The sequence below is a fragment of the Sus scrofa genome, chromosome 3, assembly GCF_054392235.1.
Source record: "Sus scrofa isolate SSC_HxYL_T2T_F1_AM1 chromosome 3, Sscrofa_HxYL_maternal_Yorkshire_Landrace_v2.0, whole genome shotgun sequence".
Taxonomy (NCBI): domain Eukaryota; kingdom Metazoa; phylum Chordata; class Mammalia; order Artiodactyla; family Suidae; genus Sus; species Sus scrofa.
In genome coordinates this window covers 45,941,456-45,959,808 of record NC_139385.1, presented here as the reverse complement: position 1 = coordinate 45,959,808, position 18,353 = coordinate 45,941,456, and the positions used below count along the sequence as shown (strand labels likewise).

At 61.5% G+C, this 18,353-nt stretch overlaps 2 protein-coding genes across 4 annotated transcripts; both read left to right on the top strand.

Moving 5' to 3' along the window:
* Nucleotides 1-2,095: 2,095 nt before the first annotated feature.
* ATP6V0C (ATPase H+ transporting V0 subunit c) lies at nt 2,096-8,019 on the top strand. Of its 2 annotated transcripts, none has more exons than XM_003124744.5 (3): nt 2,096-2,289; nt 6,985-7,168; nt 7,294-8,019. In XM_003124744.5, the coding sequence occupies exons 1-3, from the start codon at nt 2,211-2,213 to the stop codon at nt 7,496-7,498; spliced, it is 468 nt and encodes a 155-aa protein (XP_003124792.1). In that variant the 5' UTR covers nt 2,096-2,210; the 3' UTR covers nt 7,499-8,019. The 2 variants fall into 2 exon arrangements, with proteins under 2 accessions (XP_003124792.1, XP_084874244.1); XM_085018118.1 differs by having other exon boundaries at nt 2,096-4,675; nt 6,200-7,168.
* Nucleotides 8,020-8,206: 187 nt separating this feature from the next.
* Nucleotides 8,207-17,657, top strand: AMDHD2 (amidohydrolase domain containing 2). Of its 2 annotated transcripts, XM_013987849.3 has the most exons (11): nt 8,207-8,321; nt 8,404-8,540; nt 8,622-8,761; nt 15,027-15,081; nt 15,254-15,466; nt 15,550-15,638; nt 15,740-15,884; nt 15,957-16,064; nt 16,202-16,270; nt 17,049-17,150; nt 17,419-17,657. In XM_013987849.3, the coding sequence occupies exons 1-11, from the start codon at nt 8,239-8,241 to the stop codon at nt 17,505-17,507; spliced, it is 1,230 nt and encodes a 409-aa protein (XP_013843303.1). In that variant the 5' UTR covers nt 8,207-8,238; the 3' UTR covers nt 17,508-17,657. The 2 variants fall into 2 exon arrangements, 1 of the variants encoding a protein (XP_013843303.1); XR_014841001.1 differs by lacking the exon at nt 17,419-17,657 and having other exon boundaries at nt 15,027-15,158.
* The last annotated feature ends 696 nt before the right edge of the window (nt 17,658-18,353 follow it).

The following is an 18,353-nucleotide window of genomic DNA, read 5'->3' as shown; positions in this document are numbered from 1 at the left end:
CTGTCGGCGTCCCCACTGGAGACCCATGGTGACCTCTTACACCAGAACTCAGGGAGAAAGCCAGAGGATGGTGAGCCAAGCCCACCTGCCCTCTAAGCCTGCGGATGGAACTGTCCCCGACCTCCTGGGCTCTGGGGTCTGCGCTTTTGGTGGCGCCATATCCCGAGGTGGACTGTCCTGCGCCTCCGCTCCTTAGTCTGTGGCCTCCCTGGCCCCTCAGCCAGTGCAGCTCCCTGGTCTGGACTCTCCTGACCCTGGACCCTTAGTGCCTGGGAGTTATGGGGGCTGGGCCTGGCCTAGGCACTTGGGCATTTGCTCGCCCAGAGGGCTTCAGGTCTGGAAAGGTGCAGGTGATCACCCAGGGGCAGGGCCCAGCAGAGGGAGTCACGGAAACCTGGGACCTGCAGGGAAGCTGAGGAGGCCACTGCCCTTGCTCCTGTGACTCCAGGAAGGAACGAGGGCATCGGGGCACATGCAGGTGAACTTGGAGAGAGTGGCGGTGTGGTGTGGTGGACAGCAGGCCGTGGCAGCAGAGGGGGCCATTCAGAAAGCCTGAGCCACGTTCCTCGGTTTAGAGAAATGGCAGTCGCCATCCCCCTTGGCAAGGACAAGGAGCTGAGGACACTGAATGAAGATTCCTCTTTCCAGAAGTCAGAGTCAGGGCGAGGAAGACAAAGGCAGAGGGCGGCGTGGAGGGCTCTAGCAGAATGGTGACCTCCTCTCTTTTGGGACAGGACGGACACAGCCCTCCAAGGGCTGCACGTTTGGGGGCAGGGGCAGGGGCAGACCCAGACTCACCAAGAAGGGTCTGAAAGCGGGTCTGAGATTCCATCGGGAGGACCAGGCCGGCGGAGGTGACCCCACCACCCACATGGAGAAGGCTGATGACAGCTACCACCTGGGTCACTGGCGGAGAGTGCTTCTGTGTCGGAACAAGGGCTTGGAGCTCAAGGGAGACCCAGGACCAGATGGCAGCCACCCAGGGTGCCTGAAATGGAGGGAACAAAGGGCAAAGGGATCCAGAACTGGTGGGTAGAGATAAGGCAGCTAGTTGGGGTGCCAGGAGGGCCACATGGGATCATCCGGGCAGTGCCAGTCCCAGGCCAGGCTGCCTGCTGGGCTGAGAGGAAACCTTTTACTGCTGCCCCAGAAATAAGGGCAACCCTGCATGTGCGGGACTTGTGTGGGACAGGCAGAACAAGGACCCAAGATGTAGAAATTTGGGGAAGACTTCTCAGGTCGCAACACCGACAGGGCGCCAAACCAGTCATGCCTACATTTTGAAGGGCAGAGACAACCCCGCTCCTCAGCTGCAGTCTGGGTCCTTGATACAAAAGAGGGAACAGAGGCGGGTAAAGGGGCTCCTTGTCTATGGAAGCCAGGGTAGCAATCACCGATTGCCAGGTTGGGGACTGGTAGGTCTGGAGCAGACGGAGGACGGCGTCTAAGGGTTGGGGAGACCCGAACCGGGAACACAGGAAGGCTCGGGCCAGAGACCAACCAGACAGCAGGGTGGCAGAGGCTTCCCTGGGGGCTGCCGAAGAGGCCGGCGCCCGGTTCACAGGATTTGGCTCCGCCTGCTCGGACCCTCGGATCGCCCCAGGAGGTATGAGCACGTGCGAGGTAGACCGCAGTCTTGGGTTTCTGGGGGCTGGGCCGAGAGAACGCCGTGGCCGGGCTCCACACAGAGAACGCAAAGAAAAGCTTCGGTCGGAACCGAATCCTGGATAGCGCAGCCGCAGAGGAGGCGGGGCACCACGAGCACCGCCCTATATGCTAACGAGGCGCGCCACTGTCCCGCCCCGGCCCAGGGACCGGACTGGCCCAACGCCGCGGGGTTCCAGAGGCCGACCTTGCCGGACAGCGCACCTGGGAAGGCCGAGGTAGGGCGGAGCGCTCGGGTCCGGGCCGGCGGGGTGACAGCACAGTGCGGGGGTGGCCAGCGGGCCTCTAGGGCGCCCCCCGGGCCATGACGCCCCCCCACCAGCGCGAAGTGGTACGGTCCGCAGGGGCGGGGCCCGAGTCATGTGACGCGGCAGCGGCCGCCATTTTGTTCTGCGGTGCTGGTATTTAGAGCGCAGCGGCTGACGGGCCGGATCCCCTTCGCAGCCGCTTCAGCGCTCGCTTCGCGCACCTCGCAGCCTGCCGCGCCCGGCCCGGCCTCGTCCCCGCCTCGACCTGCTGAGCTCGCCCCCTCCCCACCCGCAGACATGTCCGAGGCCAAGAGCGGCCCCGAGTACGCCGCCTTTTTCGCGGTCATGGGCGCCTCGGCCGCCATGGTCTTCAGCGGTGAGCGCCGTGGCAGGAGGGACCCGGGGGGTGGGGGCGCGCGAGGCTTGTGCCCGCTCCTCGCCCGGGGTTCGGCATGTGACGTCAGTGTGACGTAATTTCGAGCCGTTAGGGGGTCCCGGGCCTCACGTGACTGCGGGCGGGGGTCGGGGCCGCAGGGAGCCGTAAGGTGTCTGGAGCGCAGGGCGTGCGAGCTGGTTCCCAGTCCGGGTCCTAGGGTCTCCCGGGGTCCCGGGACCGCAGCCCGGCCAGCTGGCGGTATCGGTGCGGGGGTGGGGCGGCGGCGCCGCTGCCATCTTAGCCCCTGGAGAGGCGGGTGCAAGGCTGGGGTGGGGGCGCGCGGTCCTGCGCCTGCTCTGCACCCGCTCCCCCGCCCCAAATCCTGCGGGCAGGTGTGACATCACACCTAGTAGAGCTCCCCCGACGCGGAGCCGACCCCCCGTCCGTGGGCGGTGGGGGATCCAGCCCTGGCATTCCCCGCCAAGTGCACAGCCCTCGCCCTGTGGAGGCCTGCTCCCCGCCCCCCCGCCTCCCGGCAGGGGTCAGGTGGGTCTGCACCCAGGCTGGTGCTTCCGGTTAGGGCATGTCGGTGTTTCCCAATACTGAAGGCTGCGTGGGTTGGTTGGTTAGGGAAGCCTGGCTGAGGGGTTGGTCTTAAGAGCCGGCAGAGACCTGGGAGTGGGAGTGGAATTGGGGGCTGTGGGGGGCGGGGGTCATACAGGCAGAGGGGGCATCACGGATGTCTGGGGGGCAGGCCAGTGCCAGCACTGTGCGTGTGTGTGGACACTCGTCTGAGTGGGCGAGGTGGCGTGGAGCCTCAGCGTTGAGGGGATTGGGTCGTTTCCAGAGAAGGAACTGCTCAGGCCCGAATGAATGAATGACCTTTCTCCCCTTCCCTGAGGCCTGGAACTGGGAGGGGCTGCCTTCGGAATGCTGAGGGGCCTTCCAGGCTTCTTGATGGTCCCCTGGTTTTGAAGCCGAGTCTTCGCAGTCCTGGGGGTGTCAGATTCTGTGCAAATTGGCCAGTGTGGGAGAAGGGCACTGGGCCAGGCAGAAATGTGGGACCCAGGGAGTCGAGTCCTGACCCAGCTCCGGCCCCCGAGGACTGGTCTGGCCTGGTCTGGTCGAGGCCTCCTCGGGTAGGTCTGGTTTTGGGCTTTGATGACTCGCCCTGCCCCACCCTATGTGGTGGACTGCGGAGGCTCCCTGTGCAGGTATGTGGCGGGATTGAACTCCAAACAGCTCTGCTGACTATAAACACTGGTGGGGTGGGGGCTTGGGGGCCTCCCTCTGCCCAGACCTGCCTGCCTGTCACAAGCTGCTGAGTGAGCCATGCCCTTCCCGTCATGTGCGAATAAGGGGTCATTTGTGGTGGGAGCCCTGTCCGTACTTCCCCTTCCCCCGGGGCGACGCCCACTCTTTCCACATCCTCAGGAGCTGCCTGCCCTCCAGGCTGTCCAGCAGCCAGCCCTGTCCCCTTTTCCTCCAGCCTTTTCTGCTCTTTGCATCCACACAGCACCCGGGGATTGTCCTTTGCCTGGTGTCTGCCAGTCACCATTCCACAAATCTTCACTGAGTTCCAACTCTGTGCCAGGCACTGGGGACCGTGAGTGAACAAAAAAAGATCCCTGCCCACATGGAACTTGAATTCTGGCCGAGGTTGCCCTCGAACCCCTTTACCTGTGTTCGGCTCCTGGCCTCACTCCAGTCACCGGGGGCCTCTCTTCCTCACCTTTTAGAACTTACTTGGTACTTCTGAACGGGGCGTGACCAGCAGGTGTTAGGTCTGCCTGCCCCGTGCTCCTGGGAGTTAGGGCTGCCTGCTCTTGTTGGCTTGTGTGCAGCTTCACTGCTGTTCCCCTCCCCATGCGGGGCTTGACCTGGCCCCAGGGGAGCCAACGAGTCACTCAGCCAATTGGGTCAACTTCTGCCTCCGTTTCTTGCTCCAAAGGCTTGTCTTCATCTCAAGAACGGTTCTCAGGCCTCAGGTGTTGCTGCCAGGGCGCCTGCGCACTGCCTGCTGCTCCGGGCCCAGATCCTCCGTGGCCTGCCCAGCACTCGGCTGAATGAGATCCACTCACCCTGGGGCCTGCCAGTGCTGTCTCCCATCCCAGCTTCCCCCTTTTTTTTGTAACTTATGGCTGAAGTCCCTTGGAGTCTTTCCTCCTCACGCCTTCCATGAAGCTGTCAGCTGCTCCTTTTCCGTATTTTCTGTGACTTCCTACCAGCGAGTCTCCGGTGTTACAGGGCTGTGTTCTAGGAACAGCCTCCTGAAGCCCCTTTCTGTGCCCTGCTCCGTCTGGAGCCCCTTTGGGCTTGGCCCTGGGCGCCCTCCTGATGGTCGTCCTGGTTTCTTCCCTTGGTTCCCCTTGTTCCCGCCCATCCAGCCACATGCTCTCCTCACCGCCGGACTTCAGCCCGTCCCTGCCTTGCAGGGCTCGCTGCCTGGGATGCTGACCTCCTGCAGCTGTCTCTCACCCCAGGCCACCTGTCACCCGTGCCCTCTGCCTTGAGTAGGGAGCCCTGGCATTGGCCTGGTATGGAGTCTGCAGTCAGAGGCCCAGAACAGGAGCCTGAGGAGTTCTTGTTGTGGCTCAGTGGTAATGAACCAGACTAGTGTCCACGAGGATGCGGGTTCCATCCCTGGCCTTGCTCAGTGGGTTAAGGATCCAGTGTTGTCGTGAGCTGTGGTGTAGCTCACAGACTCGGCTTGGATTTGGCGTTGCTGTGGCTGTGGTGGAGAACTCCAATTCAACCCCCAACCTGGAAACTTCCATATGCCACACATGCGGCCCTAACAAGCCAAAAAATTAAATGCAAATAAAACCAACAAAAAGCCCCAGCAACCTACACTGTTGCTCCAGGAAAGGCTTTGTGAAGATAAGATGAACCCTGAAGGCTGGGTGTCTGGGCGCTTCAGGGGTGGCATGGAAGAGAGGCAGTGCAGGCCCCTCTGCCCCCATCCCTGCCTCCTTTCTCCCTCTAGTTTCTCCTTATTTGGTGCCACCTTGGTTGGTGTCTCTGTGGCCTGGAATCCTTGCCCCGTCGTTCTGTGACCACCTGCTCACTGCCACTCCTGCATTCAGCCCTCACCTCCCTTCCGAAGCACTTGCCCAGACCTCCCCAGTCTCCTGGGACCTATTTGCTGTGTGTGGAGGGGCTGCATCTGCCTCTTCACCAGGCGTAGGGCCCCAGGAAGGCACAGCCTCCTGACCTCACCCTGCTTTGTGATGGGCACAGAATAGTCATCTTTTGCAGCCCAAATAGGTGAGTAGAAGATGCAGCGGAATGACTGGGATTGTTCTGGCCCCTGCCACCTCTGACCCACATCAGCGTCTGCACAGGCAGCACAGTGGGGCCCTGGAGGGTAGGCAACAGGAGTGGGAAAAGCCCCCATGTTCCCTGTGGCTCTGTGTTGTGCTCGCAGTTGTCTTTGTAGACTTGGAGATAAGCCAGGAGAAGGGGGGCTTTCAGGAAGGCTGCCCACCCTGGAAAGAGGGAGGAGGGACAGTGGCAGAGAAGATGGATTCCTAGATGCCAAGTCCCCCACTCCCTTATTGGGGCCTTAGCAGAAGCTGTCCGGGCCTCGTGTTGCCTGGGTGACGGCCCCCAGCCCCTTGTCTTTCCTGTGCCCAGTTTTTTTCTTTTCTTTTCTTTTTTTTTTTTTTTTTTTTTTGATCTTTTTGCCATTTCTTGGGCCGCTCCCGCAGCATATGAAGGTTCCCAGGCTAGGAGTCGAAAAGAAGCCATAGCCGCCAGCCTACACCAGAGCCACAGCAACTCGGGATCTGAGCCGCATCTGCAAGCTACACCACAGCTCGCAGCAACACTGGATCCTTAACCCACTGAGCAAGGCCAGGGATCGAAACTGCAACCCCATTGTTCCCAGTCGGATTCGGTAACCACTGAGCCACAACGGGAACTCCGTCCTGTGCCCTATTCTTTTGGGCTCGTCCTTTCTCCAAACTCAAGGGTCCCAGCCTACTGTGTGGTTGAGGGTGCCGAGAGCGCCTTTCCTGGCAGAGTGCTCAGCCTGTGGCTGTGCACATGAGCCCTCAGGGCGGGCGGTGGTGGGCAGAGTGGGGAGGTGGCGAGGCTCTGGCCTGAGAGGGCAAGAACGGCCAGCCCAGCTCCCCCAAGCCTGTGTGGCAGTGGCTCTTCCACTGGGTGTGGGAGTGTCACCCACTGGACTGGTGGCCTGACCCTGGCCCAACATCTGGGCTCTTGGAGATACTCAGCTCATGCTTTCCAGGCCTTTCCTAATGTGGGAAAGTGCATGAGACAAAAGGTGCCTGGAATCTGTCAGGCTTCTGGGGCCCAGCTGTCTGGTTCCCCCTGTGACGGGGCTCCCGTACCTGTTAAGCTCCACCTTTTAGGGTGCAGGCAGCTGTGCCAGGGCTTCCTGGGAACATGGGACCTGGGTAGCAGGAGTGGGGCGTGCTGCTGAGCATGGGTTGTGTTTCCCAGGGGAGCTGGAGCCCGGACTGGCCTGACAGCCTTGGCCTCTGGAGAAGGAGCCCAGGCTGCACGGGGCCCCTTGAGGGCCCAGCCATCACCCCGCTCCACCTGTTCCTGGCTGGCTGGCACTTTCATCTTTGCCTTTGTGGGGGATTTTGTGTGGCCCTCAGGTATGCCCAAGGGTACTCCAGGGTCCTGGTCCAGGTGCCCTGGGCTGACCTTACCTTCCCCCCTCAGCCCTGGGTGCCGCCTATGGGACGGCCAAGAGCGGCACTGGCATCGCAGCCATGTCTGTCATGCGGCCAGAGCTGATCATGAAGTCCATCATCCCCGTGGTCATGGCAGGCATCATCGCCATCTATGGCCTGGTGGTGGCAGTCCTCATCGCCAACTCCCTGACTGAAGGCATCAGTCTCTACAAGTGAGTGCCGGCCGGGGGCTGAGAGGGCGCCTCGGGTGGGTGGGTGGGTGGGTGGCTGGTGGTCCAGGCCCGCCGCCCCCCTGGCTGCTGCCTGACACCCACCTCACGTCCTTTCTCTCCCCCAGGAGTTTCCTTCAGCTGGGCGCTGGCCTGAGTGTGGGCCTGAGCGGGCTGGCAGCCGGCTTTGCCATCGGCATTGTGGGCGATGCAGGCGTGCGGGGCACTGCCCAGCAGCCCCGGCTCTTCGTGGGCATGATCCTCATCCTCATCTTCGCGGAAGTGCTCGGCCTCTACGGTCTCATCGTTGCCCTCATCCTCTCCACAAAGTAGCCCCTCCGGGCCCACCAGACACAGAATAGGATGTAAAGACCACCCCTCCTCATTCCAGAACGAACAGCCTGACACACACGCACGGGGCCTCCGCCCCCCTGTAGTTGGTCTTGTAAATGCGCAGTGTCCTAGTGCCCATCGTCTGTTGCCCCAGCCTTGCCCCTGCCAGCCCCGTGCCGTGGACGTCCGGGCCACCACTCACCCATCCAGGCCCCCGACCAGTGAGGATGCAGGCCTCCGGCCGCGCCCACCCCTAGAGTGCTCTGTGTATAAGGATGAATTAGAGGTGTCACTTTCTCTTCACTGGATGTTTATTTATAAAGTTTTGACCCGTTCATTCGTCTGTGGAGCAGCCCTCGTCTCCCAACTATATAGTCATCCCAGGTACACTGTTGCGTCGCGAGGTTACCATTTGCCCTGAGACTCGTGGGATGGAACCACCCTCCTGCCGCCCGGCTGCTCGGGGCCCACCGGGCCCTGGCGCTGAACTGTGTCCAATAAAGTTCTCGGATGTGACTGGACGCCTGTGTGTGTGGCTCGCTCGGCGGGACTGGGGCGGGGTCGGGCCTCCCGCGAAGCGCGCCGCCGCGTCACTGCGGAGCCGCCGGGCGCGCCGGTCACGTGGGCGCGCCGGTCACGTGGGCGCGCTCCGTCAGCTGAGGGTCACGTGGGCCCGGCCGCGTTGCGGGGCCGGAACTGTCGGCGCGGGATCCGGCGCCTTCCGCTCAGCTGGGCTCAGGATGCGCGGCGGGCAGGGCGCGGCCCGGGCCCCGGTGCTCCAGTTCACCAACTGCCGCATCCTGCGGGGCGGGGCGTTGCTCAGGTGGGCGCGGGGCGCGGGGCCGGGGCCGCTGCGGTGGGCTTCGGGACCGGCGATGCGAGCCCCCGCCTCCATCTGTGCGCAGGGAGGATCTGTGGGTGCGCGGGGGCCGCGTTCTGGACCCCGAGAAGCTGTTCTTTGAGGAGCGGCGCGTGGCTGATGAGCAGCGGGACTGCGGGGGCTGCATCCTAGCGCCTGGCTTCATCGACGTGCAGATCAACGGTACGGGCTGGGGCCGCTGGCTGGGGACCCAGAGGAGGAGCTCTGGGCCCCGTGCGAACCTCTTCTTTTCTGTGGCCGCAGGTGGATTTGGCGTTGACTTCTCTCAGGCCACGGAGGACGTGGGTTCGGGAGTCGCCTTGGTGGCCCGGAGGATTTTGTCGCACGGAGTTACCTCCTTCTGCCCCACGTTGGTCACCTCGCCACCGGAGGTTTATCACAAGGTGAGTTCAGGCTGCCGGCCTCCAGTGTAGGAGGCCCCAGAAGCACCCACCTTCATCAATTTTCAAATCTCGTCTCTTCCCTGTGCAGACACCCTTTGTCACTTGAGTCTAGCCTCACTTGGGCCTGGGGTCCCTGGGGTCCCCGGGGTCCCCTTCCCCCTCGGCTTCCTCAAGCAGGTATCCCTCTACCAGCTCGGCCTGCAGCTGCTGCCTGCCCTCCCCACCCTGCACTCCGGCCCCTCCAGGCACCAGAAACCACCGCCTTGACTAGGTCGAGGGAACCTTCTGATTGCCACATTCTTAGTTGCTTATCCCCCGCCCCGACCGGTTTGTGGTATGTGACTCCAGTGAACGAGTTTTCCAGAAGGGAGCTCCAGGGTCTATCCTGGGCCTTCCTCTGTACTCCTGCCAGCGCTCCCCACTCCTCTTCTCCCTCACCTGTAGCTCTTGGGATTCCCTTGTCTGCGGTTCCTTTTCCTTTTAAAAAATTTAATTTTTTGGAGTTCCTGTCGTGGTGCAGCGGAAACAAATCCGACGAGGAACCATGAGGTTGCAGGGGTTCGATCCCTGGCCTCGTTCAGTGGGTTAAAGCTCTGGTGTTGTCGTGAGCTGTGGTGTAGGTCACAGGGTCACAGATGCAGCTCGGATCTGGCCTGGCTGTGGCTATGGCGTAGGCCGGCGGCAATAGCTCGGATTAGACCCCTAGCCTGGGAACCTCCATGTGCTGCGGGTGCGGCCTTAAAAAGACAAAAAAAATTTAACTTCTCATGAAGGTTCTCCAGTTTTGCTCTTTTCTGCATTTTAGCATTTGATCTTGTTTTCTCTGCCTGTGTGGTGTTCTGTTTTACTGAACTGCTTGAAAGTAGGTGGCCTGCATCTTAACCTCTTCCTAAAAGCTCGTCTAGTCTTTTATTCGAGCAGAGTCGAGTCACCGAGTTTATGAAATTAACAGGGCCCTCCTTTAGGCTGCCATTTGTGTTCCAGTTCTGTAGCTTTCCTCCAGCACAGGGTCCATTTCAGGATCTGGGGTTGTACTGCCTGCTCTGGGGTTCCCTCTAGGTTGTGGACACAAGACTCAGAGGCTGGAGCTGTGGGGTCCCGCCTCCTAACTTCCGCTATCGGCTGAGAGAGTCGGGGTTGAGAGAGTCCGGACAATCGTTACTTGTTTCTGAGCCTCCATTTTTTTCAAACCTTAAGTAAGAATGATAACGGAATCCGTCTCTTGGAGGTGGGTGCTCAATAACTGTGATTCGTTCACAGTAAATACTTGGTAAGAGTTCCCATCGTGGCTCATCGGAAATGAATCCAGCGAGGAACCGTGAAGTTCCAGGTTCCATCCCTGGCCTCGCTCAGTAGGTTAAGGATCTGGTGTTGCTGCGAGCTGTGGTGTGGGTCGCAGACGCAGCTTGGATCCCGCGTTGTTGTGGCTCTGGTGTAGGGCGGCAGCTGCAGCTCCAGTTTGACTCCTAGCCTGGAAACCTCTATGAGCCGCGGGCGCGGCCCTAAAAAGAAAAAAAAATACTTGATAAATGTCAGCTATGGACATCTTTGTGGAAACTACCCCCCAGCTCTCCTGTCCTGGAGTCGGATGTCAAAAGCAAGCTCGTTTTCCTGCTGAAAACAGGCACCTGGCCTGGCATTTTCTCTCTTGATTGAGATTTTCCTGCCCGGGGTCTGGGAACAGGCCCACCCTCTCGGCCCCACCCCCGCCACCCCGTTCTTGTCTGCTCCCTCCCAGTCCCCACCAGTGAGTTCCGTGACTGTCGCCCAGTCTCCTGACCGCTGTCCCAGCTCTGGGTCCCTCCCGAGTGGCCTTCCCCAGTCCCTCCCCACCCCCCGCCCCAGCCCCCAGCACGCCCTCCCCGCCGGCGTTTCAGCCGATCCCGGCAGAAGGCAGCTTCCTGTTCTGCCGCCAGGCTCTGCCTGGAAGGTGCCTTGCTCTGTCCCCCACTCCAGCTGGCCGCGCACCTCCTCTGCAGCCCCGCGGCACGGACTCTGGGGCTGCTTCCTTAAGAGAAGGAGCCTTGGCCAGTAGGACTTGCAGCTCACGGCGGAATCCCAGCAGGCAAATGTAAATGCTTACAGGATGGGGACCTTGGGAGGCAGAGTAGACTGATCCGGGGTGGAAGGTGGGGAGGGTTTTGAATGTGAAAACTTTTAATACCTGTGTCACCTTAGAAACTGCAGGACTGTTTGCTTGTGGACCTCTCATAGCCCTCTCCCCCCCTCCTGCCCCCCCTCCCGCCCCCTCCCCTACTCCTACCCCCATCCTGCCCCCTCCCGCCCCTCCCCCACTCCTGCCCCCCCATCCTGCCCCCTCCCTCACTCCTGCCCCCCATCCCACCCCCTCCCCACTCCTGCCCCCCATCCCACCCTCCTGCCCCCCTCCCCCAGGGCTGGTGGTTCACAGTGAGCAGGACTGGATTGCTATGTCCTCAGATGTCACTCAGGTCCACTGAGACCCACGACTCCTTTTCTGTGCTGTCCCCTCCGGCCTTGCCATTCACGTTCTGGAGGAGGGTCTGGTCACCACCGGCTCTGAGTCTGGCTCATTATCTGCGAGCCGGCCTGAGGCACTGCCTGAGAGTGGCAGCCAGGCACTTTGCTCTGGCCACACGTGCCCTCCGCACTTCGACCTTGTCCAGTGCTTCTGTGCCTTGAACATACTCCTGCTTTCCTTCAATTCCAGGCTGTTTGTTTTATTTTTTATTTTTTAAATTACTCAACGAGTTTTGTACATTTATGGGTGTACAGCTGTCATCACAACCCCATTTTATAGCATTTCCCTCCCAAACCCCAGCGCCTCCCCCCACCCCCCAACCTGTCCCAGTTGGAAAACATAAGGTTTTCAAAGGTTGCAGGCTGTTTTGACTACTTAGAATTTGGCGAGGGGGGGGGCCACATGCAGCGGTTTGAGGTGGGCTCTCAGTTCCCAGACCAGGGATTGAACCTAGGTCGCAGTGGTGAAGGTGCCGGGTCCTAACCACCAGACCAGGGAACTCCCTAGCTTTCCTTTTCAAAACACTGTCCTGGAAAAATTCAGCCAGTGTTTCTCTTTCCCTAGCTCTTTATTTAACTCTTTTTTTTTTTTTTTTTTTTTTTTTTTGTCTCTTGTCCTTTTAAGTCCGCACTGAAGGCACATGGAGGTTCCCAGCCCAGGGGTCTAATCGGAGCTGTAGCCGCCGGCCTTCACCACAGCTCACGACAACGCCAGATCCCTAACCTGCTGAGTGAGGCCAGGGATCGAACTCGTAACTTTATGGTTCCTGGTCAGATTCGTTTCCGCTGCACCATGATGGGAATTCCTTCCTTTGACTCTTCAGTGAACTTATGTATCACATGACTTGTTAAGGAAAACAGCTGCCCTTTGTTCCCACCAGTTCGCACCCAGAAATAATCACTTTCAACTCAGCTGACCCTTGGAATTTGCGTCCTTGTCGATGAAGTAGAGGCCGGTACTCCCGCTCATCTTTCTGGTTTTTGGCCTTGTAAATGTGCTCTCCGCCAGCAGGGATCAGAGTCTGCTTCCCTTGAGCCCCTCATGCCCCTCCTCCCCGGTTAGTTTCGCTTAAATCAGTCATCAGGACTGGGGGCTCTGCTCAGTTACATGTTCTGATCTGCTTGCTCTGTTTTCCTTGGAGTTAGCATTGTCTGCTTGTTTTTTGGGGGTTTTTTTGTGTGTCTTTTTAGGACCATACCCACGGTGTGTGGCGGTTCCCAGGCTAGGGGTCAAACTTGGGTCCTCATGGATGCTAGTCGGGTTCATTTCCGCTGAGCCACAATGGGAACTCTTGCTTGGTTTTTTTGATCTACAGACCCAACTCCGGTCATCTCCCTCTCTCTTCAGCATTTTCAGGCTCAGCAAAGCTTCTGTCCATTTAGTCTTGCCGAGGGAGCCCTGGGGACCTGCTCTTCCAGCGCTGGCTGTGGGCCTCGCTGGGGCCCAGGTGTCCCAGGAGCTCCCTGCCCCTCACCTGGTGGGGAGGTCCCTGGGTCTCTCTGCCCAGTAACCTGCGCCTTCCTCTCTGCTGTTCACACCTTCTTTTGGGGGAAACCCATCCTCCACTAGCTTCCAGGAAGCAGTTTTGAGATGCTGGGAGTCTGAGAGCCGTTTTCTTTTTTGGTTTTTTGTTATTTTTGTCTTTTCAGGGCCACGTCCATGGCATATGGAAGTTTCCAGGCTAGGAGTCGAATGGGAGCTACAGCCACTGGCCTACAGCGCAGCCACAGCCCATGGCAACGCCAGATCCTTAACTCACCAAGCGAGGCCAGGGGTCAAGCCTGCGTCCTCGTGGTTACAAGTCAGATTCATTTCTGCTGAGCCACGATGGGAACTTGGAGGGCTGTTTTCTTGGTTGATGGCTTATCTAGGTCAGGACGGTGTGGGACTGGTTGTGCTCAGGGATTTTCGAGGTGGTGCTGTGTCGTCTTAACTTCTAGGGCTGCTGATGAGAAGTCGGTAGCCATCTGACCCCAGATGCTTGGTGTGCGACCTGTTCCTTCCTCTGGAGGCTCGTGGGACCTTCCCCTTGTTACTGGGTTCCGGAGGCTCGGGGACCGGCGGAGTTTGGCTCTTGAGCTGACCATTGGCAGGCCCTCTCAAGCTGCAAGCTCAGTTTCTCTTTGTCTAGTAGGTTGGGGGTGGGGGGTTGCCACTCCCGAGCCATGCAGAAGGTGCCCGGCCAGGGATCATCACACCCACGCCACAGCAGTGACAACGCTGAATCTTTAACATGCCGTGAGAGTTTGGTTTTGTGTGTTTTTCTTGATGGTTTCCAGGTAATTTTCTCCCTTGCTGCTCTGTCGTCCTCTGCTGGGGCACGAGTCCACTGCTGGGGCCTCTCTCATGCTTTTTCTCTGACTTGACTTTCCAGGCACTTCCTCAGCTTTTATCTTGTTCTTTTTTTTTTTTTTTTTTTAAGGGCCGAAGGTGCAGCATGTGAAGGTTCCCAGGCTGGGGGTCTGTAGCTGCCGGCGTACGCTGAAGCCCACGGCTACGCTGGATCCTTAACCCACTGAGTGAGGCCAGGGATGGCACCCGCATTCTCGTGGATCCTAGTTGGGTTTGTTTCTGCTGCGCCACCACGGGAACTCCTAGTCTTGTTCTCTTAATTACTCACTTCCGTGCTCGTTTTTTTGTTTGTTTGTTTGTTTTGTTTGTTTTTTTTGTGAACTTGGAAGCGCTTGCTCCCTTCCCACCCCAAATGTTCCTTCTTCTTAACCTGGAGGTCTTGTTTCACGGCTCCAAGGCCTGTCTCTCCTGCCTTCCCCTCCTCGGCTCTGGGCTGTTGCTGGGTGCGGCTTCCGGGTCCCCTGGCTCAGGCTGCCCTGGGCCTGGGTGCTGGCTCTCTCTGCAGGCAGGTACCATCTCCCCCCCCCCACCCCCCCCCCGCCAGCACAGAGCCTGGGGACTCCCTTAGGTGAAGGTGCTCGATGGAGTCTTTTCTCTTAGGCTGGTTGGAGGAACCAGGCCTCCCCGGTGACTGTTAGGAATGTAAACTTGACCCCCGCTCCCCAGACCCTTTGGTGCACATGTCCAGGTGTGTGGCGGGGTGTCTCTGGCGACCCGGCTGCTCTCCAGCGAGGCTTGTCTGGTCGGTTCTCCTTCCTCCGGCACCAGGCCTGCGGGGCCGAAGCCAGTTGGGGTGCTGTCCCCCGGCAGGCGTGTCTGCCCACATCTGTCCAGCAGCTACCCGCCTTTTTCCTGCCCGCTCTGAAGCTGCCCTGAAGCTTCTTGACAATCCCTGCACTTCCTTCTGGGTGGCAGGCTCCCCCGGGACCCTGTCCGTGCCCTTCCGCACGTGGGAGGAGGGCGTGTGGGCTGCGACGCCTGCGGGCCTGTCCGCCTCTGAGCCGTGTCCTGTCAGCACGCATCACGCACGATGTCCAGGCGCGTGTGGCCGCACCATCAGTGCCCGAGCTATTGGCCGCCAAGCCCCCGCTTCTGCCCTTCATTCTCCCGGGAGTGCGGGCCAGTGTCTTGGCGCGGCCGGGCCTGCCACGCTGCCTGGGCTCGGGCCCTGTGGTGAGAGGCCTCTGTGCCCCGTGCCTCCGGGCCCCTCTTGCAGGCCGGTCTGGTGTCCTCGAGGGCTTGGCATTTCTCATGTGCTGTGTGGTCGAGGGCCTTTGATCACCTGCTAACATCTGAGGGAAGGCCCACGGGGGCTAGGGGGGCTGTGAACTCTGCCCTCTGACCTTGGCTGGGCTGTGACCTCTGGGTGCTGGGCTGTGGGGGGGCAGGGCTTTAACAGCTGGTTCCCCCCAGGTCCTTCCTCAGATCCCTGTGAAGAGTGGTGGTCCCCATGGGGCAGGGGTCCTCGGTGAGTGGCTGACCCCTCTCCCCGCCCTGCTCTGGGAAGCTCCTTGGGGACCTGTTGGCAGCCCCTCGCCTATCCAGGTGCCCAACGGGGGGGGGGAGGGGTGGGCACGAGGGTCCAGGGTGGGGAGTGCAGGGCGGGGGGCCTGCTGGAACCATCCCCTCCCCTCCCCCAGGGGTGCACCTGGAGGGCCCATTCATCAGCCGAGAGAAGCGGGGTGCGCACCCCGAGGCCCACCTGCGCTCCTTTGAGGCCAATGCTTTCCAAGACGTGCTGGCCACCTACGGGTCCCTCGACAACGTCCGCATCGTGACCCTCGCCCCTGAGCTGGGCCGCAGCCATGAAGTGATCCGGGCGCTGACGGCCCTCGGCATCTGCGTGTCCCTAGGTAGGAGCGGGGTCCTCACCTCGGGGCGGCCGGGCCGCCCAGGGTCCCCGCCGGGGGCAGAGTCTGAGCCCAGGTCCCCGCAGGGCACTCCGTGGCTGACTTGGGGACCGCGGAGGAAGCCGTGCAGAGCGGGGCCACCTTCATCACCCACCTGTTCAACGCCATGCTGCCTGTGAGTGCCGCCCGGCTCCTGACGGGAGGCCCTGGCGGGAGGCCCTGGCAGGAGGCCCTGGCGGTCCTGCCATCGCTCACGCCCGCTCCTCCCCCGCCCAGTTCCACCACCGTGACCCAGGCATCGTGGGGCTCCTGACCAGTGACCAGCTGCCCCCGGGCCGCCACATCTTCTACGGGCTGATTGCCGACGGCATGCACACCAATCCTGCCGCCCTGCGCATTGCCCACCGCGCTCATCCCAAGGGTGAGTGGCCCGGCAGGGCGGGAGTGGGCAGGAGCGCCGGGGGGACGGGTCCTGAGGTCCCTTCACCTGCAGGGCTGGTGCTGGTCACTGATGCCGTCCCCGCCCTGGGCCTGGGCAACGGCCGCCACACACTGGGGCAGCAAGAAGTGGAGGTGAATGGGCTGACAGCCTACGTGGCAGGTGAGTGACAGCGGCCCCTCTGGTGAGATGTCGGGGCCTGGGTGTCTCCTGCCGACTCACCGGGCCCCCCACCCAGCGGGCCTGGTGGCCCTTGGCCGCCACCCCCCGCCCCAGAACCGGCTCTCTCTGCTCTGCAGGCACCAAGACGCTGAGCGGCAGCATAGCCCCAATGGATGCGTGCGTCCGGCACTTCCTGCGGGCCACAGGTCAGCGAGGCCGGGGCTAAGTGCCGGGGCAGAGGCTATGCCTGGGAGAGGCTGCATCCACAGCCCTGTCCGTCTGTCAGGGGAGACCCTGGGGGGCAGGCACTACGATTGTGCCCAAGGTCCTGCCCGTAGCAGCTCATGGCAGAGGGAGAGGGCGGTGAGCCAGCAGCTGGCTGCAACCCCCGGTGACCCAGGTGGACCCAGGAGAACGGCTCTCGCCCTACCTGAGAGTGGGGCCTTGGCCTGGGGCCTGTGGGTTGTGGGACCTGGCAGACGCAGAGCTAGGGGTCAGGGGGGTTGGGACATTCTGGGGGAGGTGGGGAGGGGGTGTCTGGCAGAGGCTGTGGTTGGCCAGGCCCCATGGGGCTCTCAGCAATGCAGGAGGCTGGGGGCCCCATGGCTCACAGTGCCATTGAAGGCAGCAGGGAGATGGGCTGGGAGACAGAAGACAGCTGTGGCCTGGCTTGCGGGGTGAAGCAGGAGATGGAGCGGATTGGGGCCCCCAGCAGCATCCTCGGGTTGGGGGGATCTGGAGCTCTGGGCAGGGGGGCCCTGCCCGGCACCCTCTTGCCGGCCACTCACCCCCACCCCAGCCCTGCAAGGACTTCATCTGCAGAATGCTCTGGACCCAAGTGCCCGCAGGCCTCTCCTCCTGGCTTCTAGGGAGCACCCCTCTAGGAGGCAGGATCCTGGGCATTTGCCCCTACGCCCCCCCCCCAGCAGTTGTGGGGGAGCCAGCTCGGGCCAGGGATGGTCAGGCACCTGTGTCCTCACATAGGCTGTGGAGTGGAGTCTGCCCTAGAGGCTGCGTCCCTGCACCCCGCCCGGCTGCTGGGGCTGGAGAAGCACAAGGGGACCCTGGACTTCGGGGCTGATGCAGGTCAGGGCCCAAGGAGAGGCGGCTCCAGGAGTTCTTGGGAGGCCCAGGGCAGGGCCGGGGATGGCGGGCGGGCAGGATCTCCCCCTACCCAGGGGTCTTTGCCTGGCCAGCGTCCTTGGTCAGGCCAGGCGGGGGCTGCCGGGAGCCCTGCTGGCTGCCATCGGTGCCAGGAGTGGTCCAGGCTGCATGCGACCTGTGATGGGCCCTAAGACCCCGCAAGTCAGGTCTGGGCCTTGAGTCCCCTCCTCACGGCCCGCCTCTGACCCAGACTTCGTGGTGCTCGATGACTCTCTACACGTCCGGGCCACCTACATCTTGGGCGAGCTGGTGTGGCAGGCAGAGGTGGCCAGGCAGTGACCGAGGACCACAGCTGGAGAGGAGGCCCAGCCCCAGCTGGACACTGTCGCTGGGCCGTGGAGGAGCAGGTCTCCAGAGAGGAGGGGAGCCCTGCCCCGTGGAGGCGCAGGCTGGGGGGCGGGGCTTGGATAAACGTGTGTCCTCGGGGGACTCGCCTGGTCTCTGCGTTTTGCTTCAGTGGGGCTCGCGTTTCGGCCCTCAGCCTGTGGCCTTTCCGGGAGGGTGTGTGTGACTCAGGGTTGGGAGTGGCTGGATTCCAGCTCAGCCCTGCCTGTGGGGCCTTTAGGTTCAGTGGGGACAGCAGGTCCCTCTCTCTGTCTTTCGGGCTCGTGCCTGGGGCCCGCGGCGCAGGGCTGTAGTCGAAGGTGAGTGGAGAGGCAGGCGAGAGCTGGCTGGACAGGGCTTGGGGAGTGAGCGGGGGCGGCCTCACGGGTTACCTGTGGGGCTGAGTGAAAGTGGATGTCTGTCGGGGTTTTAAGCAGGAAGAAATGGACCAGTTGATTCTGGGGACAGGAAGGGCGGGGAGGAGCTGGGGACCAGGGGGCCCTTGGGCAGGCCCGTTGGTGGAGGGCCTACCATTCGGTCGTTTGCAGCGCTGGACCTGGACCCGCATCTGGACCCTCATTGGCTGCTCCTTTCCGACCTTCGAGAGGAATCTGCAGTGCCCTTGGGGCCCCAGGTCGCCCAGCACTGAGCCGGGGATGTGGCCGGAGGGCCCCTCAGCTGACCTCGCTCAACCTGCTTGGCCAGAAGCACCGCTGCCTTAGCTCTCGCGGTGGATGAGGCTCCATTTCTTTCTTTCTTTCTTTCTTTTTTTTTTTTTTTGGTCTTTTTGCTATTTCTTGG